This window comes from Pinus tabuliformis, chromosome 8 (genome assembly GCF_031772625.1).
Source record: "Pinus tabuliformis cultivar Carrire ecotype Pingquan chromosome 8, CPIR1, whole genome shotgun sequence".
Classification (NCBI taxonomy): domain Eukaryota; kingdom Viridiplantae; phylum Streptophyta; class Pinopsida; order Pinales; family Pinaceae; genus Pinus; species Pinus tabuliformis.
This window is the reverse complement of record NC_142294.1, coordinates 1,093,944,168-1,093,967,725: the sequence shown is the minus strand read 5'-3', so window position 1 is coordinate 1,093,967,725 and position 23,558 is coordinate 1,093,944,168. Positions and strand designations below refer to the sequence as shown.

General features: G+C 35.2%; 1 protein-coding gene across 1 annotated transcript in view; it reads right to left on the bottom strand.

Moving 5' to 3' along the window:
* Positions 1–1,068: 1,068 nt before the first annotated feature.
* The window catches only part of LOC149239159 (DDT domain-containing protein PTM-like), a 35,359-nt gene continuing 12,869 nt past the window's right edge, over positions 1,069–23,558 (bottom strand). The window contains 1 exon segment of the mRNA XM_089369774.1: positions 1,069–1,190. Within this exon segment, the coding sequence (XP_089225900.1) occupies positions 1,069–1,190 (122 nt within the window).

The following is a 23,558-nucleotide window of genomic DNA, read 5'->3' as shown; positions in this document are numbered from 1 at the left end:
CATATATTAGGGATCGATCTACACCTCATCGTTCGTCCATTTTGATATTAGTCAATATAGTTATTGCCTCAATTAATTCATGGCTACTCTTTCAACGGTTTCTTTTCCATCGCAATCTAATAAGGCACAACTCATGAGCAAAACTCTGAGACTCTTGAAGACTCATAATGGAGGTACAATCCACGTCATAGCGTGCATAAAACTATAATCTTGAAAAACGACCAATACATATAGATTTTACTGACTTCACATGAAAAACGACGAGATCGCTCCCCGGGCTATGGCCAGATGATGATGGACGAAACGCCATCACTGCAATGCCCTTCTTCATTGCTGGCGCATTTTTATGCCGTGGAAAAATTTGACTTCCACCGCCTTTGCTGGCTAGCGTCTTAGCCCCCTTGATTTTGTGAGCGTCGTTATGGGCAGGGCTGTTATATTGTACTGACACTTTGAATTGGGTGGCTGCCAGTTTATTCTCCGAGCTCCTTCTCACGTATGCATCTTGAAGGAATCTCTGTTCCTCCTGGTTGTGATGAAGGTCAGGTTGATGTTTTAAGGCCATATGCCGAGCTTTCACAGTGTAGGAGGACGGTAGAGCACATGATAGCATGAGAGCGGCCCATATTGACAAGAAACCAAACCTCATTGTGTCTTCTACAAAATCCAAAATTGTTATGATGAGCAAAGAAGAAGCTCAGCTTAATAATAGATCTCCAAGGGTGTTAAGAAAAAAACCTAATATGGATAAAGTGCAAAGAAGAAGCTTAGCTTAATAATAGAGCTGGAAGGGTGTTATGAAAACCCCTAATGGATAACAAATATAGAGAAAGAAAACAACGAACGAATGTTTCAGCAGAGTGAAGTTTATTTCAACGTAGATCGTTGAAATACTGAGAGTGTAGAGGAATACTCTGGGTCACTAGTTAGGTTACCACAATTGTTTACTCAAAACCTCCACGCACAGACCTAGAGCCCACAAATTTAGGCCGTGACACTACTATGACCGTTGAAATGTATACGAAAGCACAAATGGTTAATCAACACATAATCCTTCTCCCTTGGAGTTCACAGGATGTGAAATTCGCAACGAAGCGTTGGTGTGACAAGCGATTTAACAATCTGGAACGAAATAAAAACAGCCTCTGTGGTAGGAACCAGAAGAGACTGGAGTACAGGTGTGAAGGTATCTGTGAAAATGGGTCGTATTTAAGTTATAAGATTCCTCCTGCCAATGCATGGCCGTCTCTAAGGCCTCATTCCAGCTAACCATCAATTTAATATGCAATGGACGTCCGACAATGTTTCCCGTCCCATCATATGGCAGACACAGTTTACATTTATGTCTCGCCCACAGATTCACCTGCTTTCTCTCGCTATTTTAGTACAACTTGTGTTTCGTTCCACTGCAAGTGAGGTTGTCTACATTAATTAGTCGGAATACAGTGTCTTCAAGTACTTTCTCTAAATGGGCGCAAGAATATACCATGAATCTAAGTTATTGTCGTTTCGATTTTTTTTGTTGACAAACAGAGTAACTTTTGTTTTATTCTTTGTTTAATTCAAAAGTTAAAAGTGCATTCATGATTCCTCAGGCCCTGTCATTAGTCAATGTGAGACCAGAGATTAAATAATTACATAGGTCGCGGACATAGGTAGAAACTCATTTGCATGTCTCAGACATTGTGCAAATCTAATTTTAATCTTCAAAGGGAAGTCGTAGTTGCAAGAATGATCAGCTGTCATTGGTTGTAGAAATTTCTTATGAGCAATATATCTTGTGTGTTTCTTTAAATTTCCATTTTTCTGCTCTCTTTTCTGTTAACATGACGACGAGGAAAAAATGTACGATAGAATCTCTTCCCCTTGTTAAAATAATAATTTCAACTTCAGGTTTATTTGCGATGCGATCCATGGCAGATCGCTGCCCCCTCCACTTCTTGTCCCATGCGCTGCGATGACGATGATGATGCTATGCGATCCGATCGCATATCGCAGTTTGCTCTATATGTTTGTGATTCAATTTGTTGTGTTCAGACAAATGCGATTTCGCGATGCGATTTGATCGCAAATCGCAAATCGCACCAACATAATGTTCCATTTTTTGATGCGATCTAAATGAAGTCGATGGTTGAAGTACAACAAAATAAATTTGAAGTGATGTAAAAGTTTCTTTAAAGCGAGTAAATGTGATTAAAAAGTAAATGCAATTTACTTTGGTTGGTAAGTTTTGGTGAAAATTTTAATTTTATTTCAGCGGGAGTATGGGCTCAAGGAATAGTTGGTAAAATCATTTAATTTTTATTATTTCTTTTACGGAAGCATGGGAAGTGAAAACATGAAGTTCTTATTGTTGATATATATATCTAATGTGCTTTTTGTTGTGTTGATGAGAGTGAAGAAGGAATTGTAATGCACAGCAGTGCGAAGTAAGAAGAGTGAAGAGGGAAGAACGCATCAGTGCGTATATATACACAGCAGTGTAAATTGTATTGTAATGCACAGCAGTGCGAAGAAGTAAAAATATAGAACGCAACAGTGCGTGAATGAAAAAGAAAGGCAGCAGCAACAAAATAGAATATACAGCAGACACAGCAGTCTGAGTCTTTTGTTTTTGTAAATCCCTCTGTGAGAGAGGAATATCATATTTTTGTAACAACAGTTTCTTTCCTTTATTAATGAATAAAAATTTGTTGGTGTGTGAGAAGTCTGTGAGCTGCAAATAATTTTTTTTAAGTTTCTGCTGTGTTAAGATCCTGTGTGTGAAAAACAAAGCATTGTTCCCTGGTCTTTTGAGTTTGAAATCATCTGAAATTTCCAACAGTGGTATCAGAGCTAATCCAGGCTCTTTGAAGGGTTTAAAGAAGCTGAAGGAAGGATTCTTATTGCAGCAACTTCTCCAGCAGTGTGAAGACTCACGCAAAAGAATCCAAGGTATTTCTGAAGTTTTTTTTATGTGTTGTTGTCGAAGACAGTCTCTTATTTTAAATACACAGTGAAGTATTTGAACCATAGTTAAGAGTGCAAAAATGGCTGGCACCAGCACCAACAATAGCATGGGTATGCAGCTCCCATTATTTGATGGTAAAAACTATGACTATTGGACAATAACAATGAAAGCCTTGTTTGCTTCCCAAGACTTATGGGAAATAGTTGAGGACGGTTTTGAACAACCAGCAGATGAAAATGAGTTTAATGCATTAACTGAGGGAGAGAAGGATCTGTTGAAGAGCTATAAGAAGAAGGATTCAAAAGCCCTTTTCTTCTTGTATCAAGCAGTGCATGGAAGCGTGTTTCCAAGGTTAGCAGTAGCTAAGACATCCAAAGATGCATGGAAAACTCTCAAGACAGCCTATCAAGGCATGGAGAAAGTGAAGACAACAAAACTACAGTTGCTGAGGAAAGATTTTGAGACCCTGTGAATGAAGGAGTCAGACAATATTGACTCATTCTTCACTCAAGTAATTGGCCTGGTTACGCAAATAAGATCTCATGGAGAGATACTTGAAGAAAGGAGGATTGTGGAGAAACTATTGAGGTGCCTACCCTCAAGGTTCCATGTCATTGTCACAACCATAGAAGAGACAAAGGATCTCTCAAAATTTTCAGTTGATGAGCTTCATGCATCACTGATCACACATGAGCAGAGGTTGAGTAGAAATGAAAACTCATCTCTAGAGCAAGCCTTCAAGACCCAAATGTCCTTTGGAAGAGTAAGAGGTCAAGGCAGAGGAAACAAGAAAGGAAGAGGCAGCAATCCAAATCAGAACCAAGGTCAAGGCAGCAGCCAACAAGGAGGACAACATCATGCTCAAGGACAAAGGTATGAAAAACCCAATGTCCAATGTTATTATGGTAAAAAATATGGGCATTATGCCAGTGAATGTAGGAAGAAGCAGCATGATGTGAATAATAGATCTAATGCAAATATTACTAGAGAAAATGTGAGCCAAGATAATGTATTGTTAGCTTGTAACATGGCTGAAACAAATAGTGAAGATATATGGTTTCTAGACTTTGGTTGCAGCAACCATATGACATGAAACATAACTTTGTTTTCTGTTTTAGATCAAAGTGTGAAGTCACAAGTCACACTTGGGACTCATAGCAAAATTTCTGTTATGGGTAAAGGAGAAGTTAAAATATTTACAAAGCAAGGAGAAAGGAAAACCACAACAAATGTCTATTATATTCCTGGAATGAGATGTAACCTCTTGAGTATTGGACAGCTTGTTCAAAAGGGTTACAATGTCTTCTTTGATAATGATGTATGCACCATCATGGATAGAGCACCGAGCAAGCGATGCATTGCTAAAGTGAAGATGACAAGGAACAGGATGTTCCCTCTCAGAATAAGAGCAGAATTGAAAAACAAAGAAGTAATTGCAGCAGTTTCCCAATTGGCTTTCCAAAGTGTGCCAAAGGATGAAAATTGGTTGTGGCACTTGAGATTTGGACATCTCAACTTTGGAGGTCTTAACTTGTTGAGTAGAAAAGGAATGGTAAGAGGATTACCATTGATAGAGAAATTGGACAACCTTTGTGAAGGTTGCATATTGGGGAAACAACACAGAGAAAGTTTTCCATCAGGGAAAAGCATAAGGGCGAAAGCACCCTTAGAGATTGTCCACTCAGATTTATGTGGACCAATGCAAAATTCATCTTTAGCTGGCAACCAATATTTTCTAACATTCATTGATGATTTTACAAGAGAGACATGGGTTTATTTCTTGAAGAACAAATTGGAAGTGTTTGAAAATTTCCGAAATTTCAAAGCACTTGTGGAAAATCAAAGTGGGCTGCGTATTAAAGTCTTGATAAGAGATAGAGGAGGTGAGTATATCTTCAAGGAATTCCTACGGTTTTGCAGAGAAAATGGAATTCATAAACAGTTTACAACTAGGTACACCCCACAGCAAAATGGAGTTACTGAAAGGAAGAACATGACCATTATGGATATGGCGAGGAGCATGTTGAAGGCAAAGCATTTGCCAAATGATTATTAGGCTGAAGCCATAAACTGTGCTGTATATATCTTGAATAGGTGTCCTACAAAAGCTGTAATGGAAAAAGTGCTGGAAGAAGCATGGAGTGGGAGAAAGCAAGGAGTCACCCACATGAAATTTTTTGGATGTGTGGCCTATGCACACATTCCTGATTAGCTAAGGAGGAAGTTGGACAGCAAAGGGGAGAAATGTATCTTCAACGGATACAGTGAGGAATCCAAGGCTTACAGGTTGTATATCCCATCCACCAAGAAATTCTTTGTGAGCAGAGATGTTCAGTTTATTGAGGAGGAAGCTTGGGATGAAAGCATAGAGAAAATAGTTAATGTTAAAAACTGTTTGTCTCATGATGAAGATGATGAGGAAATGGTAGAAATACATCCCTAAACAGCAGCGCCAACACAAGGACAACAAGGAACACCCTTGAGGAGAAATGAGAGTGCTTCTCCAAGCACACCACAAGGAGAAAATTCAAGTGCATCTTCAAGCACTTGCACACCAAGTGAAAGAGGTAAGAAATTCAGAAACTTAAGTGACATTTATAATGAAGGAATGAATTCCTTATTTGCCTTGTATTGTCATGTTGATGATCCTATTCATTTCGAAGATGCTATTAAAAATAAGAAATGGATAGAAGCTATGGATGAGGAGATGAATGCCATAGAAAGAAACAAGACATGGGATTTTGTTGAGCTACCAAAAGGTAAAGAAGTCATTGGAGTCAAATGGGTCTATAAGACCAAGTGCAATGCTGAAGGAAAAATTGAAAGACACAAGGAAAGACTGGTTGTCAAGGGATACAAGCAGCAATATGGGAGAGATTATGAGGAAACTTTCACACCGGTTGCAAGAATGGAAACCGTGAGAGCAGTGCTGTCCATAGCAGCACAAAACAAATGGAAATTTTACCAAATGGATGTGAAGTCGGCATTCCTAAATGGAGTGTTAAAGGAGGAGGTTTACATTGAACAACCACTAGGCTATGAGAAGAAAGGCCAAGAGCACAAAGTGTGCAGATTGAAGAAAGCTCTTTATGGGCTGAAGCAAGCGCCAAGAGCGTGGTATAGTAGAATAGACTCCTATCTACTGGAAAATGAATTTGAAAAATGTGAGCGAGAACCCACAGTCTACATCAGAGAAAAGGATGGCAAGATTTTAATTATTGTCTTGTATGTTGATGATGTTATTTTTACAGGTAATGATGACTACCTCATTGAAAACTTCAAATCAGTCATGAAAGAGGAATTTGAGATGACTGACATGGGCTTGATGAGGTACTTCTTAGGAATAGAAGTAGATCAAAATGAAAATGGGATTTTTATCTCTCAAGCAAGATATGTAAATGAAGTGTTTGAAAGATTCCACATGCAAGAGTGCAAGGAAGCAATCACTCCCACGGTAATGGCATTAAAACTCAGCAAAGAGGACAACAACAAGGATTTTGATCCTAGATTGTATAAGAGCATAGTTTCCAGCCTTATGTATTTAACTAAAACTAGGCCTGACATAATGTTTGCTGTTAGTTTGATTTCCAGATTCATGGAAAGGCCAAAAGAGGCACATTGGCAAGCAGCAAAAAGAATTCTGAGGTATGTCAAAGGTACAAAAAGATTTGGCATTTTCTATACTTTTTCAAAAAGTTCAGACTTAGTTGGCTACACCAATAGCGATTGGGCTGGAAGTGTGGATGATCGGAAAAGCACTTCCAGTTATGTCTTTCACATGGGTTGAGGAGAAATTTCATGGGCTTCCAAGAAACAACCAATTGTGGCGTTGTCTACAGCAGAAGCAGAGTACGTGGCAGCTACAGCAGCAGCATGTCAAGCAGTTTGGATGAGAAGAATGTTGAGGAGCTTAGGCCAAGAGCAGGCAAAAGCAACAGTTATTTTTTGTGACAATAGCTCAGCTATTGCGTTGTCCAAGAATTCTGTGTTTCACAAGCGAACGAAACACATTGATACAAGATTTCACTACATCAGAGAATTGGTGAACAATGGAGAAATTGTTTTACAATATTGTAGCACTCAAGAACAGGTTGTAGATATTCTGACAAAGCCATTGGACCAGAAAAGCTTTGAATTTTGGAGGAAATGTTTGGGTATGATTGATAACCTAGCAGTTGAAATTAAAGGGGAGTGTTAAAATAATAATTTCAACTGCAGGTTTATTTGCGATGCGATCCATCGCAGGTCGCAGATCGCTGCCCCCTCCACTTCTTGTCCCATGCGCTGCGATGACGATGATGATACGATGCGATCGGATCGCATATCATAGTTCGCTCCATATGTTTGTGCTTCAATTTGTTGTGTTCAGCCAAATGCGATTTCGCGATGCGATTCGATCGCAAATCGCACCAACATAATGTTCCATTTTTTTTCCTCCCGATAGCCTTCTACGATGCGATCTAAATGAAGTCAATGGTTGAAGTACATGCCAGCAGCAAAATAAATTTGACGTAATGTAAAAGTTTCTTTACAGCCAGTAAATTTCAGTAAAACAGTAAATGCAATTTACTGTGGGTTGGTAAGTTTTGGTGAAGATTTTAATTTTATTTCAGCGGGAGTATGGGCTCAAGTAATAGTTGGTAAAAGCATTTAATTTTTATTATTTCTTTTACGGAAGCATGGGAAGTGAAAACATGAAGTAAGTTCTTATTGTTGATATATATATGTAATGTTCTTTTTGTTGTGTTGATGAGAGTGAAGAAGGAATTGTAATGCACAGCAGTGCGAAGTAAGAAGAGTGAAGAGGGAAGAACGCAGCAGTGCGTATATATACACAACAGTGTAAATTGTATTGTAATGCACAACAGTGCGAAGAAGTAAAAATATAGAACGCAGCAGCGCGTGAATGAAAAAGAAAGGCAGCAACAGCAAAATAGAATATACAGCAGACACAGCAGTCTGAGTCTTTTGTTTTTGTAAATCCCTCTGTGAGAGAGGAAGATCATATTTTTGTAACAGCAGTTTCTTTCCTTTATTAATGAATAGAAATTTGTTGGTGTGTGAGAACTCTGTCAGCTGCAAATAATTTTTTTTAAGTTTCCGTTGTGTTAAGATCCTGTGTGTGAAAAACAGAGCATTGTTCCCTGGTATTTTGAGTTTGAAATCACCTGAAATTTCCAACACCCCTGTACTTACCAATTGGATCTCTCATTGTTTATGTTTATTTTTACATATAACAATTTACGGCTCTCCATAGTCACAAGCATTTTACAGTGTTCTCATGTTGGCTCACTTTCTCATCCTGAACTCTCTAATGAATCTCCAATTGCTTACATTTATTTATACATTTATGGTTTACATGGTCGCTGTTAAGCATCTCATTCCAGAGCGTTAATCATGATGTCTCACTTTGTAGCACTTTGTAGTAGTGGACCACATGTAAGGCACCAGAAACTTATAACCCTGTTGGGTGGAAGGAAGAGCTTTATATACTTGTCAAATTTTATAAATCTCATATTAATTGTTATATTTTATTAATTAGAATATTAAATAAAATTATAGACATTGATTTTAAAACATATAAATAAAATACAATTTAAATTTAAATTTTTATTTTATTTTATTATTGTAACAAAGCTTTTTCAGTAAAGAGATTTAGTAACATAATGTAATTGATGATATATTTGAGTTTATAAATTGTAGGAGTCTAATTATTTCAATTAATATTGAATATTGAGATAATTGGGTTTCATAAAGTATTATGCAAATTTTAAACCATACATACTGGTGCATTTTATTAATTTTGAGGGATGTGAAAAAGAGTATTATTATAATTAGAAATTTTTTGTAATAAACAAATATGGAAGTCAAGAAAATTTACATAAACATGTAAGTATTTTCATTAGCAATCATTATTTGAATTTAAATTATAATAAAATGAATATATATTTCTTGTTAGATCTAAGAGTTTTGTGATCCATGTTGTAGATATTAATTTGAAAGACTTATATCTATATATTTCTTCTTTATTATTTAGAATTATAAGATTTAAATTAATATTTCAAAATATTTATTTTAATAACTTTCTATATTTGAAAACGTATAATAATACATAATATAATTTTGTCTATGAAATTTTAGAATATTACAGTTTTGGATATCTTAGGTATATTTATCTTGCAAAATAATTTTAAAAATTGATGAATTTTATGGAACATTTAAAAGCCAAAAAAAAGAAGAGAAGTCATTCATCCAATGGTTTTACACCTGACTTAATTGTTAGCCATGTCATTCCAATGTGGCAAGGGAGAAGGCTCTTGTGGATGATGAATGTTCATTATGAGGGTTGCCTCCATATTTTCCTTTGGGAGGCTCAAATACATCCTTTGAATAGGAGAAGCACGAGCGTTGGAGGTTCAAAGTGAAATCAATTGAGGAAAAGAAGGCCAAGCTTCTTTTTGTTCCTTAGAGTCTGTGTAACTCCTTCGGATGTAATCTGATATGCTACCTCTCGGGCTAACAGTTTATCGGGTATATACAAAGGGAGGACATGAGGCTTGGCCTTGGCTGCCGAAAACTCTTACATATGTGAACTTTTCTTCTCCGAACCATCTCCCTATGGATGTCAACTCAATCTCTGCTTGGTAGGAAATATTAGGAGCAAGTTTGTCAAAAATGGCATAGTGAATGGGTAACATAAAACCATTGCAAACTTGATATAAATGGTGTTTATAGTGGGCTTTCCATAACTTCTGGTGGTATATAGGAATGGGCATGGGGTGTTGGGGAGTCCATCTCCACCCAATCACAGGAAATTCAGAATTAAAACACAGGGTGTCCAAGATGTAGGCATTATAGTAAAATGGGGGAATGAACCTTTAAGTAATGCGGGATTTGTTTCTAGATTCAAGGACTGCGGTTGCTAGCTTATCAGACAATATATTTCCCCAGTCCATTATTTCACTATTGCATGCTGCCTCCATCAAAGGCACCATCTCTATAGTGAAGTTTGCGGAATCATGTAACCCCCAAAACCTACAGATCATTACCCCAGCATAACAATAAGGAGAACACAAGGAATCGACAGAGTACTTACCCGAAGACTCATGCTTGTGTTTTGCTGGGTTTTGCCTCCAATCCCGAATGGGTTCTGATTCAATGTTGTTTTCATTCTTGAATTTCTCCAAGAATTCCTTGTTGTATTTCTTCTCTAGTGCAGGCAAATGGTACATTTCCCTCAAATCATCAAATTGAAATGAGCCAAAGACTCTCCCGTCCATGGTATAAAATGTCCTATTTGTGATTGGGATTTCTTCAATTGCCCATCTCACCACATCTGTATGTGGGATAATTTGTTCTCGGGCTGCTATCCGATGAAGGAAAGAGTCGGCTAAATCCTTTAGAGTAGCATCAGACTTTCGAGTCGTGTCTGCTATGGATTGCACCGTTGTTACCTCAGGCTCTTTGGCCTCAGTCAGATTGTAGATGCTTAGCCAAGTAGTTTTGCTGACTCCTAGACATGTAGTGTCAGATATTAGTCCATTTTTGCTTGCTCTTGGATCGGCAGTGTGTTTCCCTGTAGCTGCCGAAGCGGAAGCTGTTGCAGTTTTCTTAGATTTCTTCCCCATTTCGCTTGAATTTGCTGCTTCGGAAGAGCTATGCACAGGAGAGAAAATGAACGTAATCCAGAGAATTGGTAGCGCAAACCAAAGATGAACGAGATATATTAATCAATGAATAATGGAGGATTTAACTTAAGGTGGCCGCGGATACAATCTCTGAAGAGATTTTAGCCTTACTGTTTCATTAAATGGCCGTTTAAACCTGTCAATCCTTTAAATGCTCATCATGTCGTTTATTGGCCAAATGATTCATTTAAGCGTGGCTTTGATGTTTTGGTGGTTGAGCGTAAGTGAATTGCTATTGGGAAGAGAAAGGCCTTTAATACTAAATAACCGTAAAATATCCCGGCTTTACCAATATTTTTGAAATCTGCGCTTTAGTTTTATCGCAATTGGTGATCAGGGGAAAGCTTAAGTTGTTATATTGGTTTCTTTCAGAATCCCCGATTGCTGATAGTGATATTGCCAATTGGCATCGGGAGTTTTGAGCGAGGGCTTTAGATGCATGCATGGTACATCCCCGATCGCCGATAGCGATATCGCATCGGAGCGAAGAGGGGCCCTTCGTTATGATTGCTTGCCTTCCCGATATTCGATAGCCACTTGTGTATTGTTGCGTTGGGGAAAATCAATGGGTCTTTTAAGTCATGCATCCTTTGTCATTGCGATATGCGATCTTACGATCGCTTTATCGCAATAATAAAAGATTACTCATTCTTTATTATAAGACCGATTAAGTAATTTATCAAAAAGGTTTTATAATGTTTTATTTTATTTCGGACCTTTTGGATAATGATAAGTTGATACCAATTTAAATGAACAGGGACCCATTTCATATTATAGTTTTGAAAAACAATAATATGTATGAAATGGGGGGTTGTTGTAGAGCACAACAGTTTCCAAGTCGTGTTGCTGCCGATGGTACTATCAATGGAAAGAATATGGAGACCACAGCTTGGGCCTGCACTACATATCATTTTGGATGGAGTTCATTATTTTGAACATGCCAATAGACTATTTAGTCAAGTGATTTTGAGAGAAAAATACTTTGATCTTAAATTTTCCGTCTCAATTCGATTGTAATACCCTTCACTTATCTATGTTAATGATTTACTATTTGTAGAAATGGATTGATAGGAAAACCATTGTTATATTGGTGAACCAATGTGATCAATAGAAATTAGTGTAATGTAGTTAATAGATTATTATTAATAAGTAAAATGTTGGAAATTATTGAAGGAAAGAGCTAGAGAGTCAAAATATTGTTAGATTTGTGAACCAACATGATCAATAGAAATTAGTGTGATTACTAAGTTAAATGTTGGAAATTACTCACGTTAGATTTGTGAACCAATGTGATCAATATAAATTAGTGTGATGTACATAATATATTATTATTAATAACTCAAATGTTGGAAATTACTCAAAGAAAGAGCACCGGAGTAAAAATATTTATTTCCACTTGGAAACAACTATGAGTGCAAAAATCCAATATGCACTTTCCCTAAAAAATCTCCTAACAAAATCAAGAGGAGAAAAAATGGAAAATAAAATACATATTATGATGGGAGAGAAATATTATAATAAACATATTATATGGAGAAAGATATTAAGTTTGAAGTTAAATAAAGAAGTGTGGGAAATAAATGCAAGCTTTAATGAAAAAGAAGTCATCTTTGTCAAAAAAAAAACAAAACAAAAGGCCTAGGAATTTGGGCTTACAAAGTAAAAGGCACGAAGTTGCCAAAAATCTGCTAGGAATTAAACTTATAAAAGAAAACTACCAAAAAATCGAAGAGATGGAAAGTCTATCTTAGTTTGGGGGAACTAGAAGATTTTGTTCATGGTGGGAGAAAACTTGGTGAGTTAGTTAGAAATTTTCCAAGCAACAATCCTGGTTAGAATTCTATTATTTTTATATCATATTATATTTTAATATCAAAAAACCTATTTTTCATTCTAAATGATAGAAGTTTGGTTGCATGAATTATTACTTAGTTGTAGTAGTGATAAATTAGGCTAAAAGGTTCCTCATAGGAATATTCCACATGTGTTGCTTATGGATATGTAATGATGATGCTTGACTCAGTAAGTAGATAGATGGTCATTTTAAAAGTATAATGTATATGTGAGAAAAACATGATTAGACATATGCAAAATCACAATAAAATTTAGATATAAGTGTAGCTATGTATAAAATTACTTGAAGAATATTAACTATATTCATCAAACGGGAATATACAAGCTTAAGCTAGAGCCTATCTTTATCATTAATAGGCCTAAAATGAGTGAATCTAGTTTGATGTTTTTTTTCCTAAAATTAATACTAGCTCTGTAGCTTCTCGTAGGAGGAAAAGAACTAACATAATACCAAAAATCTGGAAGTGTCAAAGTATCATAGGGGATACATAACTAGGAAACCTTATACTATATAAGAGAAAGATGGATTTCAATCTTATTGTAGTTGTTTTATTCTTACTACTTCCTATTAATCTTAAAAGAGGAAAAAAAATTGCACAGGGTTTCGATATGATATACTTGAAAGGAATTAAAAACTGTGCATTGCAATATCCTCTCATTTTGAAGCTTGCATACCATCTTCCTTATAGACCGTTACAGGTTATATCACATTTCATTTATGGTTTCACAAAAAAAAATTATTTTACTAGGATTTGATTTTCATAGCCCATTAAATATGGAAATCAAGGATTTTGTATTATATATATATATATATATATATATATATATATGTATGTGTGTGTGTGTGTGTGTGTGTGCTAAATATTTCCATACATCTAAATCAACATCCATTAGATAATACTTGATTATTACTTTCCATATTGCATAATTTTATCCACGAAATAATGATACTTTATCTTTTCGAAATCTATTTTGATTAACCATGGTTCTATTGAGGTCTTCCATCCAATGGTCAAACTAATACATCTAAATCAACACCCATTAGATAATACTTAATTCTTACTTTCTATATTGCATAATTTGATCCATTAAATAATGATATTTTATCTTTTTGAAATCCATCTTGATCAACCATGGTTCCTTTGAGATCATCCATCGAGTGGTCAGACTACTTTTGAAGGAAGCTACTCTAATACCATTTATTGGAATTATGATTATACTGTGAGAGTGGGGACACCGGGTTGATTTAGTATAATCACAATTTTACTATTTTGATAATATAAGAAAATTCAAACCATTGAACATATAAATCACATAAGAAGAAAAAATGTTCGCAGAAACCATTAGTGGGAAAAAACCACAAAACTTATTCTTCTAAAAATTATTTTAGGAACCAACCTACCTTTACATTAATTTACTATCACCAACCAAAATGTAACACTCAACCCTTATGATTTAGATGCATGAAGCTAAGGGAGATATCGATCTAGTCCAATTTATAAAAGCAAACCTAAGGGAGTGATCAAATCCCTCTAATTTATAGGCACCAACCTAAAGAACACACTTATCTCCTCTAATGTACATGAAGCAACCTGAAGGAGAATTTTATCCCGTCGAATTTACAAGAACCAACCTGAAGGTGACACATACCACCTTTGATTTACAAAAACTAGCATGAAGGAGACACCTATATCTTCTCATTTATATACACCAATTTGATTTTCCTATGAAATCATTTTTTCCTCACATATTTAAACCACATCCAAAGGAATCACATTGAATTTTATACATTCAGAGTCATTAATCTCGATTATTCTTTTTGCTAGCTTAGATCTTGTACTTCTTATGCCTCACTCATGCTCTCTTCATATCTTAGCTTAACTTGATATTCAAATGCAACATAGATCTACATTCTAATCTATTTCTTTCTTTGTTTAAACAGACTCAGCACTATCATCATGCTTCACTCTACAATATAATCTACTCAACATTCCTACACTTAATTTCACTTACCCTTCTTCACTTGGTTTGTTATATGTTTTTTATATTTTTCTCGACTAATTTTCACTTCACATATGCATAGATTCAACCTTTGTTTCAATTTATTTAATTGTTTTTATATTTTATGTGCTTTCTTTACCATGGGTGTCGATCCATGCTATTGAAACATGGTATTGTGGATCGTATGAAAATTTAGGTATGGTTCATTTCCTCTTAACATCAATTCCACCTAGGTCAAATTTAGCGATGCATATCATGTTGTGACCAGGGTGCCTTCCTTTAATCCACTTTTCTTCCATAGCACCTTTTGGAGTTGCATGTTTTTTTATTACCTATATAGTGTTTATTTAATTTTTAGATCCCTTTCATCCAACCTTAGACCACAAGAACTTTAACCTTTTAATGCTAAACAACCATAACTTGCATGACCAAATTCCTTTGGTAGATCCTCGATGAGTTGGAACAATGTCCTTTACATAATAGACTGCACTATACCAGATGTTTATCTACACTCACAACCATTGGGTGCTTGATTTTAGCACATTGTGGCCTAGTGCTCTGAATTAGTGCTTACATAAAAGATAATGAAGACCCTTCAGAAACTTCAGCTCCAAGTGGTAGCCCAATTATCTCCCAAGACCATTCGTTATGAACTCCTCCTAACATATTTCTCTAGTATGATCCATTTGCAACCATCCAAGTACCACTATGATCTTTGAAGCTAGTAGAAAAAGCCATAAGTAATGGAACTTTTCTTCCTGGGCTACAATTGTTGGTAGTTTCTAGTCATACTTACCTATGCCATATGAGACTACTCCAACATTTATCCATCCTGGTCATATGCCAATATGGGCACCATAAGGGAAGAACCTTTAGATGTGCTAGTTTTGGCACACTTGTTTTTTTCGACATTTTAGCTAAAACAAAATATAAAAGAAAATATCACCAAACATGGTCGGGCAGAATTCCCAAGAACTCTAGGTCTACCTAGTCAATTCATGGTGGGCTAATCATAGAGTGCCACATGGTACCTTTTCCATGTCATCCCTACCCTATCATACCTACCACATCATATCCGCCAATGGTATTGAACTTTTATAAAAACGTTGCACTTTGATGCGTGGAACCTCGATACCCTACTATAAGACCCACCACTGCTACATCACCTACAAAGAAATCTTCAATGTTAGATGCTTTGACAAATCAGAGCCTGCCATATTTTTGAGTGTTAACATTTACCTTCCATGTCTTACCTGCCAATAGTCGAATTCATGACCAAAACAATTTCTTCTTGCCATCTTTCACTCATTATTTTTTCCACATAAGTGGATATGCCACTTATCATCTATTAGAAGTGGCACATCATACTACCGCCACACCGCGATACCTAATGATTTTCTATGTTCCATTGAATGCTTAGTGATTGTATACCCTGATATAATTAAGCACTACTAATTATGTTTGGTAGCTACTTCAACATGGTTTAACCATTGTCACCATTGATGGATTAGTGGCCATGATTAAGGCTCAACAATTTTTCAAAAAAATAGTTGATTTGTGTTAAAAGTGTTTCACTAAGCTTTTATATTTTCCACACCATGTGGACAATTATACCAGCATGACACCTTTAGGTCATGTTAGGCCACTTCCTCAGGGATTATACTAGACCTCCTCTTTCATGAATGTAGAAAACACCAAATTTCATTTATGCGAGCACATGATGGAGAGGGAAAATTTTAATTCTTGCCACAAATCTATTCCATCTGCCTGCTATACCCTCTATAGTTAATCTCTTCTTCTTGATCATGGTTTGGCCGCACTTGGGCTTCCTTGTGTATTTTCCTTAAAATTAATGACATTATATACCCGCTCAAGGATTAATTTGATATCAATGATGCTGTAATTGACATCAATGAACATAGTGCCAACTTCTTTAAATCGAGAAAAAATTTCAGTAGATAAAATCCTACGACGAGCAGTCAACAAACAAATCATCGTATTTAAAAACCCATCAGTTGCAGTTAAAGCATGTTGTGATATAATAGGGAGTCTCGACTTTTCTTTTGTAATAATGTACCCCCGACATAAGCTTGGTGTGTATTGAGTTTGTGACCTATGCTTTGATACCACTTTAAGCGGATCGTGATTTGCATTATACCAACAGTCATATGCATAAGTCAATGAATGCATCACCATATTTACAGATCCGTTAGAGGCTATTAGACCATGTCTTGATAAACTAGGGAGTGCTCACTTGTTTTTTGTAACATGAATAATTGAACAAAGTATTCCACTAGTGATTTGGGTTTTTCCAATCGCTACATCCCTTGGATGTAAAAATTTTTGGGATACAACAATACCATACTTTCTTCACACTCTCCATTCTATAGTAAAATAAATACCCAAAATTGTAATTCCACTCTAGCTTCCAATCATATGAGGGACATACTCTCTCATAGTAGCATGGACTATATGGAGTTACCTTACATACAGTAGATGTTAGAATGTGTTAAAACCAAAATTAAGGAATTGGGGAATTGACTAGGGGCATGAGATGAGAAATTCGAAACCAAAGATAAGAAAATTCATTCTCACTTCTGTCCAACACTAGTGGTTCTCCTATTCAAAATATGCCTTTAAGTCTCCCAAAATAAAAGATGGAGGCAACCATGATAAATAACAATAATCAGAAATAAAAACCTTTTCCCTTGCCACATGGGAATGACATAGCTAATCAGACAAAACTATATTTTGTATTATTACATATTTTTAAGAGAAAAAATTATTTTATAATAATCTTCCAATAATCCTTCAATGTTGTATTAAAATAAATATTTTACAATATAAATATAAATTTAAATATTTTAATTCTAATTATAATATATATATATATATATATATATATATATATATATATATATATATATATATATATATATATATAATTTATTATAGTTTGAATTCACATAATTATTAATAAATTATCTTATGAGAATACTTGTAAACTATGTAATGAGAATACTTACCACTTAAGTTTTTTTGACTTCCTTATTTATTTATTGAAAAAAAAATTCTAATTATAATAATACTTTTTCACATTTCTAAAACTTAATAAAATGCACCTAGTATGTATGCTTTAAGATTTGCATAATAATTTATGCAATAGAATTATCTTTTTTATTGAGCAAATTAAAATTATTTAATATTAATTGAAATAATCATACTTTAATAATTTATAAACTCAAATATATCATCAATTACATTAGGTTACTAAATATCTTTGCTGAAAAAACTTTGTTATATTCAAAAATATAAATAATTTTTAAATTGTATTTTATTTATATGTTTTAAAATTCATGCTTGATAATTTTATTTAATATTTTAATTAACAAAAATAACAATTAATATTCATATTTAGTTATTTTTACAATACTATGAAATTTATAAAATTTGACAAGTATATAAAGTTTCTAGTGCCTTCCATGTGGTCCACTCTTACAAAGTGAGACATCGCTCATCGCCAAAAAAAGCCAAAAAAATCGCTCATCGATATCCATTTCAATTGTTGTTTGTAAAAGGAAAAAGGACACTTAACTTAGAGCTTCTCGTGAGCCATTCTCGTGACTCTAGTCCTTCATGCATGTTCTCTTATAACAAATTCCTACGTAAGTAGGAATAAAGTTGCCAATACTTTAGGTCTCTTGCCGAGCAAGAGCTACTACAACAAACTACATTTTTGTAAAAAGGAAGCATGATCTTTATCAAATGTGAGACCATTCATGATTTCAGAACCAATCAAATAACCACCTCAAAAGAAAATGTGCATTTATTTGTATCTTTTAAGTGGACATTGAACATTAGAAATTTGTTTTTCTTCCCCATATTCCAATGTGGAGCTATATATCCTTAAATTCTTTCAAACAAGAATTTAATGAAAGAATTTAAAATTGGTGAAAATAGAGATGTGAACTCAACTTCACTACTACGCACCTAAAATCTTAGAAATACAACTTTTCCTTGAGCCTCGAATTTATTGGCCTCATAAGTTATATTTCTACCTACAAGGAGTACAATAATGTAAATAAGCAGAGTTGCACTATACTATTAGATTGACAAAAACAAAATTTAAGTTAATTTTTTTGTGTCTTGTGGGCATCTTTAAGGTATTAGAGCATAAATGTAAAATATGAAAATGTATCGTAGAATTTTGACTCTTCCAAGACACTTAACACTTAGACAATTAATTGCACTACCCTACAATCTAGGAAAAAATTAACTTAACATAAATGAGAGAGCAAAGTTTAATAACATGAGATTTGCCATATTATTTGGCATAGTTTATCGTTAATTTTTCTACTAACCATATTATTTTATGGAAACTACAGTCTATATAACAACCCAAAAAATAACAATGGCATTACTCATGCATCTATCTTGATAGGATAATTTGCATTAAAAGGGAAATCAGGTGGAGTGGCAAGACCAAGAGGGTGCATGACTCTTATCCCATCCTTCTTTTTCTGAGAAAAATCTATTGTAACATCCTAACAATCCATTCAGTAAACCACAAATCTCACCCCACAATCTGTAGCACCGGATACTGTCGGAGGAATGCCCTTCCGCAGAGAAGTAGTAGATCCAGTGGTGTTACAAGAAAAGAAAGAGAAATACGAGGAGAATCTGATACTCTAGGTTGACTCAGTGGTGCAGGGGTTCAAGCCAAATTGAAAGAGCTAGGAGCTTCTCACCTGCATGATGATTCCTTTATGGAGCATACATATTGGTGCTCATGTGGTGGTCATCTCCTTCGACAGAAGAAGCGTGGCACTGAAGGTGAACGCTGTGAGGGCGGCAGAGGTGAAGGCCACGAATGTAGAGTGGATGAAGGCAGTGATGATGGAGGAGATGAAGGCATGATTCATCTGTCTCTACTTGTTGTTTCATACAATATTGAGTAGTCTTCAACAGAATCGTTAATTATGTCACCATACAACAATGAAAATTTCCCTGACAATTCTTAAACTGTAGGAAACAGTCGTGGGAAAATTAGAAAAAAAATTTGTAGGAGAGAATAACAACTTATGATAGACGATCTATTAAATAAAAAGTATGTCAAGTGCCAAGCGTAGAGGGGGTGGTTAGCCTAAAAAAGTGCGCACACATGTCATTTGGAGAGAAGAAGTGTAGACAGTTGACTGATTCAAAAAGAAGGCCTATCAGCCTAATTAGACAAATGCCTATAGGCATAAGTCAATGAATGCATCACCATATTTAAGGATCGATGAATAATTTGTTGAATTGTTTTGTGTAACATGAATAAGTGTTGACTTGTTTTGGGTAACATGAATAATTGAATAGAGTATTCGATTAGTGATTTAGATTTTTCAATCACTATCTATCTCAAATATGATTTTTTTTGAGATACAACAACACAATACCTTCTACACACACTACATGAAATTTTAATTCACTCAAACTTCCAATCATATGAGGTATGTACTCCCACATAGTAGCATGGACTATGCAGTTACATTGCATAAGGAAAATGTTGGAATGTATTCAGGCCATATTCCTTCATAGGTTTTATATCATAGGTTATTTTACAAATTCTATATAACATATTACTAGATGTCAAATACAAAAAGAACAAGGGGCCATAAGCTGCTTTTGGATATTTTGCACCACTAACACAACAAAAATTTCCTTAAAATTCGACTTCCTTCAAATGGGAAAGTCGATAGAAGTCCCTCTCTATATCGATAGTTATGAAGGGCTCGCTAAGCACACTTCACTATGCCCTGAGGAGTATAGAAAGAAGCCGAGAAATATATAGTGAAGGATAACCTAGACTAGAGAAAGTAGGAGTTAGGGACAGGAAACACAACCTATGTCTTCAAAATGTTTTGGGTTTTCCATAGCTTCGTGCATAACTGGAAATAGTTTTTGAAGAAAATAGTAAGTACAAGTATTTCGAGGGTGAAAATAACTAGGAAAAGGAAAAAAATTACACTATTACCAAATAGTAACCAATTACATGTAGTCGGGTGACATTGAATATTCTCCTTCTACACATTACCATAAGATTTCCATTAGCACTGAAAGAATAAACAAGGGTACACAATTTTAAATAGACAACCTAAAATAACATCTGTTTGGGAAGAACCTATGGTAGGATAATATAAACCAAGCCATCATGGAAACTTTTCTAAGACTTAACACGAAGTCAAGGATTGATTTTTCCCAACCCCAAATAACCAATTGGGGAAAATTACAGAAAGAGAAAAACAAACCTCTAGTGGAAATTACCCAAAACTCATTAAAAAAAAAAGAATGTGAAAGAACCCTCGAAAACAAATTTACCTCGTCACTATCGAGTGAGGTCCGTGGAAAATAAAGCCTACATAACTCTACATATCGAATTATCAACATGTTAGGTAGTGATTCCAACAAAATCCAGGGAAGCCAAATACCCGAACAGAAAACTCAACATCAAAGCTAATATAACAGCCCTCTGTTGTATGTAACACTTTGTTGCTATCATACTGGACCTAAGCTAAGACTTAATTCTAATAGAAATGCTAGGTCTAAGGTGTAACAATGAAGGTAAATACTTTATTATTAAATAAATAAAGAAAATTTAATTGCTTGGAAAATGATACACCAAGAGATGATATTATTTCGAAATGAAATCCCATTGTTGAGTGGGAATGGATAATTCTTTCACAATAATACTTCTAGGTCATATTATAGATAATCTTAATGGAATGGGAGATAAATATTCATTAAGTTTCTTAGCAGGAGGAAGATGCTAAGTTTAATAAAAACACAAAAGTCTTTGCAAGAGAAAAAAGAAAGCTTTTATGGGAAAAGCCTCATGGGTGGCAAAAGTGAGATTTTATGGGAAAATCCTAGGCAAGTGGATAAAACGATCCCCAAAAAGTGGGACACTGCTAAAGGAAACCATATCATGAAAGAGGGTATTAAATACCCATTGAAGAGATCAACAAGGGGTAGTTGATCCATGGCAAGAACTCTTGGGTCAGGGGTGAACTAGAGGAAGTTAGTTCTAGGTTATGTGGAGGTGCTCGATTTTCCATGTGACATTGTTTTAAGTACTCTAGTTCGATTCAATTCCATGGATGTTCTGTATGTTGGCTCCTTACACTATGTTGTCAAATCTCTAAGCATATGAGTATAATTGCATGTGTTATCCTTGTTTATAATATGATTGAAAACTTATGCATGTGAGAACTACTGAAGATAAATTTAATCGAGGTAAAATGATAATGATTGCAACATAGAAGGTAGTTGTTAATATTTGGTCAACGAGGTATGTGATAAATGGTATCAAAGCTCTAAGTTCAAATATTGCGGCCTAAGGTCCAACCCACCTGTGTAGGATATGGAATGCTTTATAAATTGTGTTTCATAACAACCGAGGAATTCATGGTTATAGGTCAACGTAGTCTATATTACATTAGAATGCATGGGAATCTAATATTTTGACATCCAAGGCATATGCCATCAATGCATGCACCTTACTATTTACAAGGAAGAACGAACATTTCTCACACTTTTCCAACAAATTATTCCTTTACTTTCATTTAAACCTTCTCATTTTATGGAAATTGTCGAAAGGCTTATGGTTGATTTCAATGATGTAAGCAAGGTCTTGTCACTAGTGCATTTGTATTGAATTCAAATAAATAGTAATTTCAAGAATGCCTTCACAAAGATCATAGTTAATTACTTATTGTGTCCATCAAGAAGAAAAATAGAGATACTATCACTGACATAAATTTGTTATTGACTAATATGATTTTCACAAGATATTGTGGTCAAATCTTTTGACTCCTCTCATGTTGACGGTGTTGGATCCACAAACATTCAGGCGATCACCTCGGTATGAAGTCCCAACTAGACCTCACACCATTTGGTGTGGGAGTCCCATCTCATATGATGGCCTGGTTGCCATTTCCTTAAGGATTTACCTCAACTCTTACTTGTCAGCATAGTACAGTGGTTTGCTTTGTCTTCGAGAAGTGATGTTCACATGCCTGGTGATTACAAGTGTACTTGTGTCAATGTTTAATCCACTGTAGATGGAGAGGATGAGAGTGAGTCCCAAGTTGGTTGGGATGAAGTCCCAACTCAGCTAGGAGCACAGAACACAACAAGACGTGCACAACTTCTGGACAAGCATTCCACATGGATGAGGCAGTCACAATACACAAGGTAAGATAACACATACAACACTCAGTGGTTGAGTCCACATGAGTGAAACAGTTGTTACAACAAGTTTTATGTGAAATGTTTATCTAATGTCTAGGAGGGTATCCACCATGTGAAAGACCAAGTTAAAAACATATAAAACACATTTCCATTAATAGATTATGTATTACAACAAGTGAATTATTTCAAGTGTTCAACATAGGTTAAGGAAACATGCATTACAAGTGTTCAAGATTAGTCTTACAATAGTTACAAACATCTGTGAAAACATGTTAACCTGTTAGTAGGCTTCTAAATTAAGCGAAAGTTTGAAGATACATCGTTACACCACACATCACTAACCCCTAGCATGGGGCGTTGGAGCCACTACTTACTCCTCAAAGGAATGATTACACACTTTCTTGGCTATGTTGGAGGAGATGAGGTGAAAATTCCTCCCATGTATAAAAGAGGGCATATTTATAGCCAAGGGTGAAGCTGACCCTTGTGGTTATTCGACTACCCTGATGCTTATTGAATTCCATGAATTTTTGACTTTATATGACTCTTTGTATAACAAGTGAGTCTCTTGGACTTCCACATTACATTACATTGATTTGAAAACATGGCCCATAGTAGAGATGTGGGCAACATGACTCATGACATGACTCAACATGATAGTGCTAGTACATTTGTGCTACTTTTGGAGTGCATGTCGAATTGCAGTGCTATTAGGTGATGGTTGTCTTCATGGTGTACTACAATGTCACCTCCGCATGGAAAAGAGCATGGAGTCTTTGATGGTTATTAGTTTTCTTGATGTTTCTTTGGTGTATTTCTCCTTGCTTGTATGT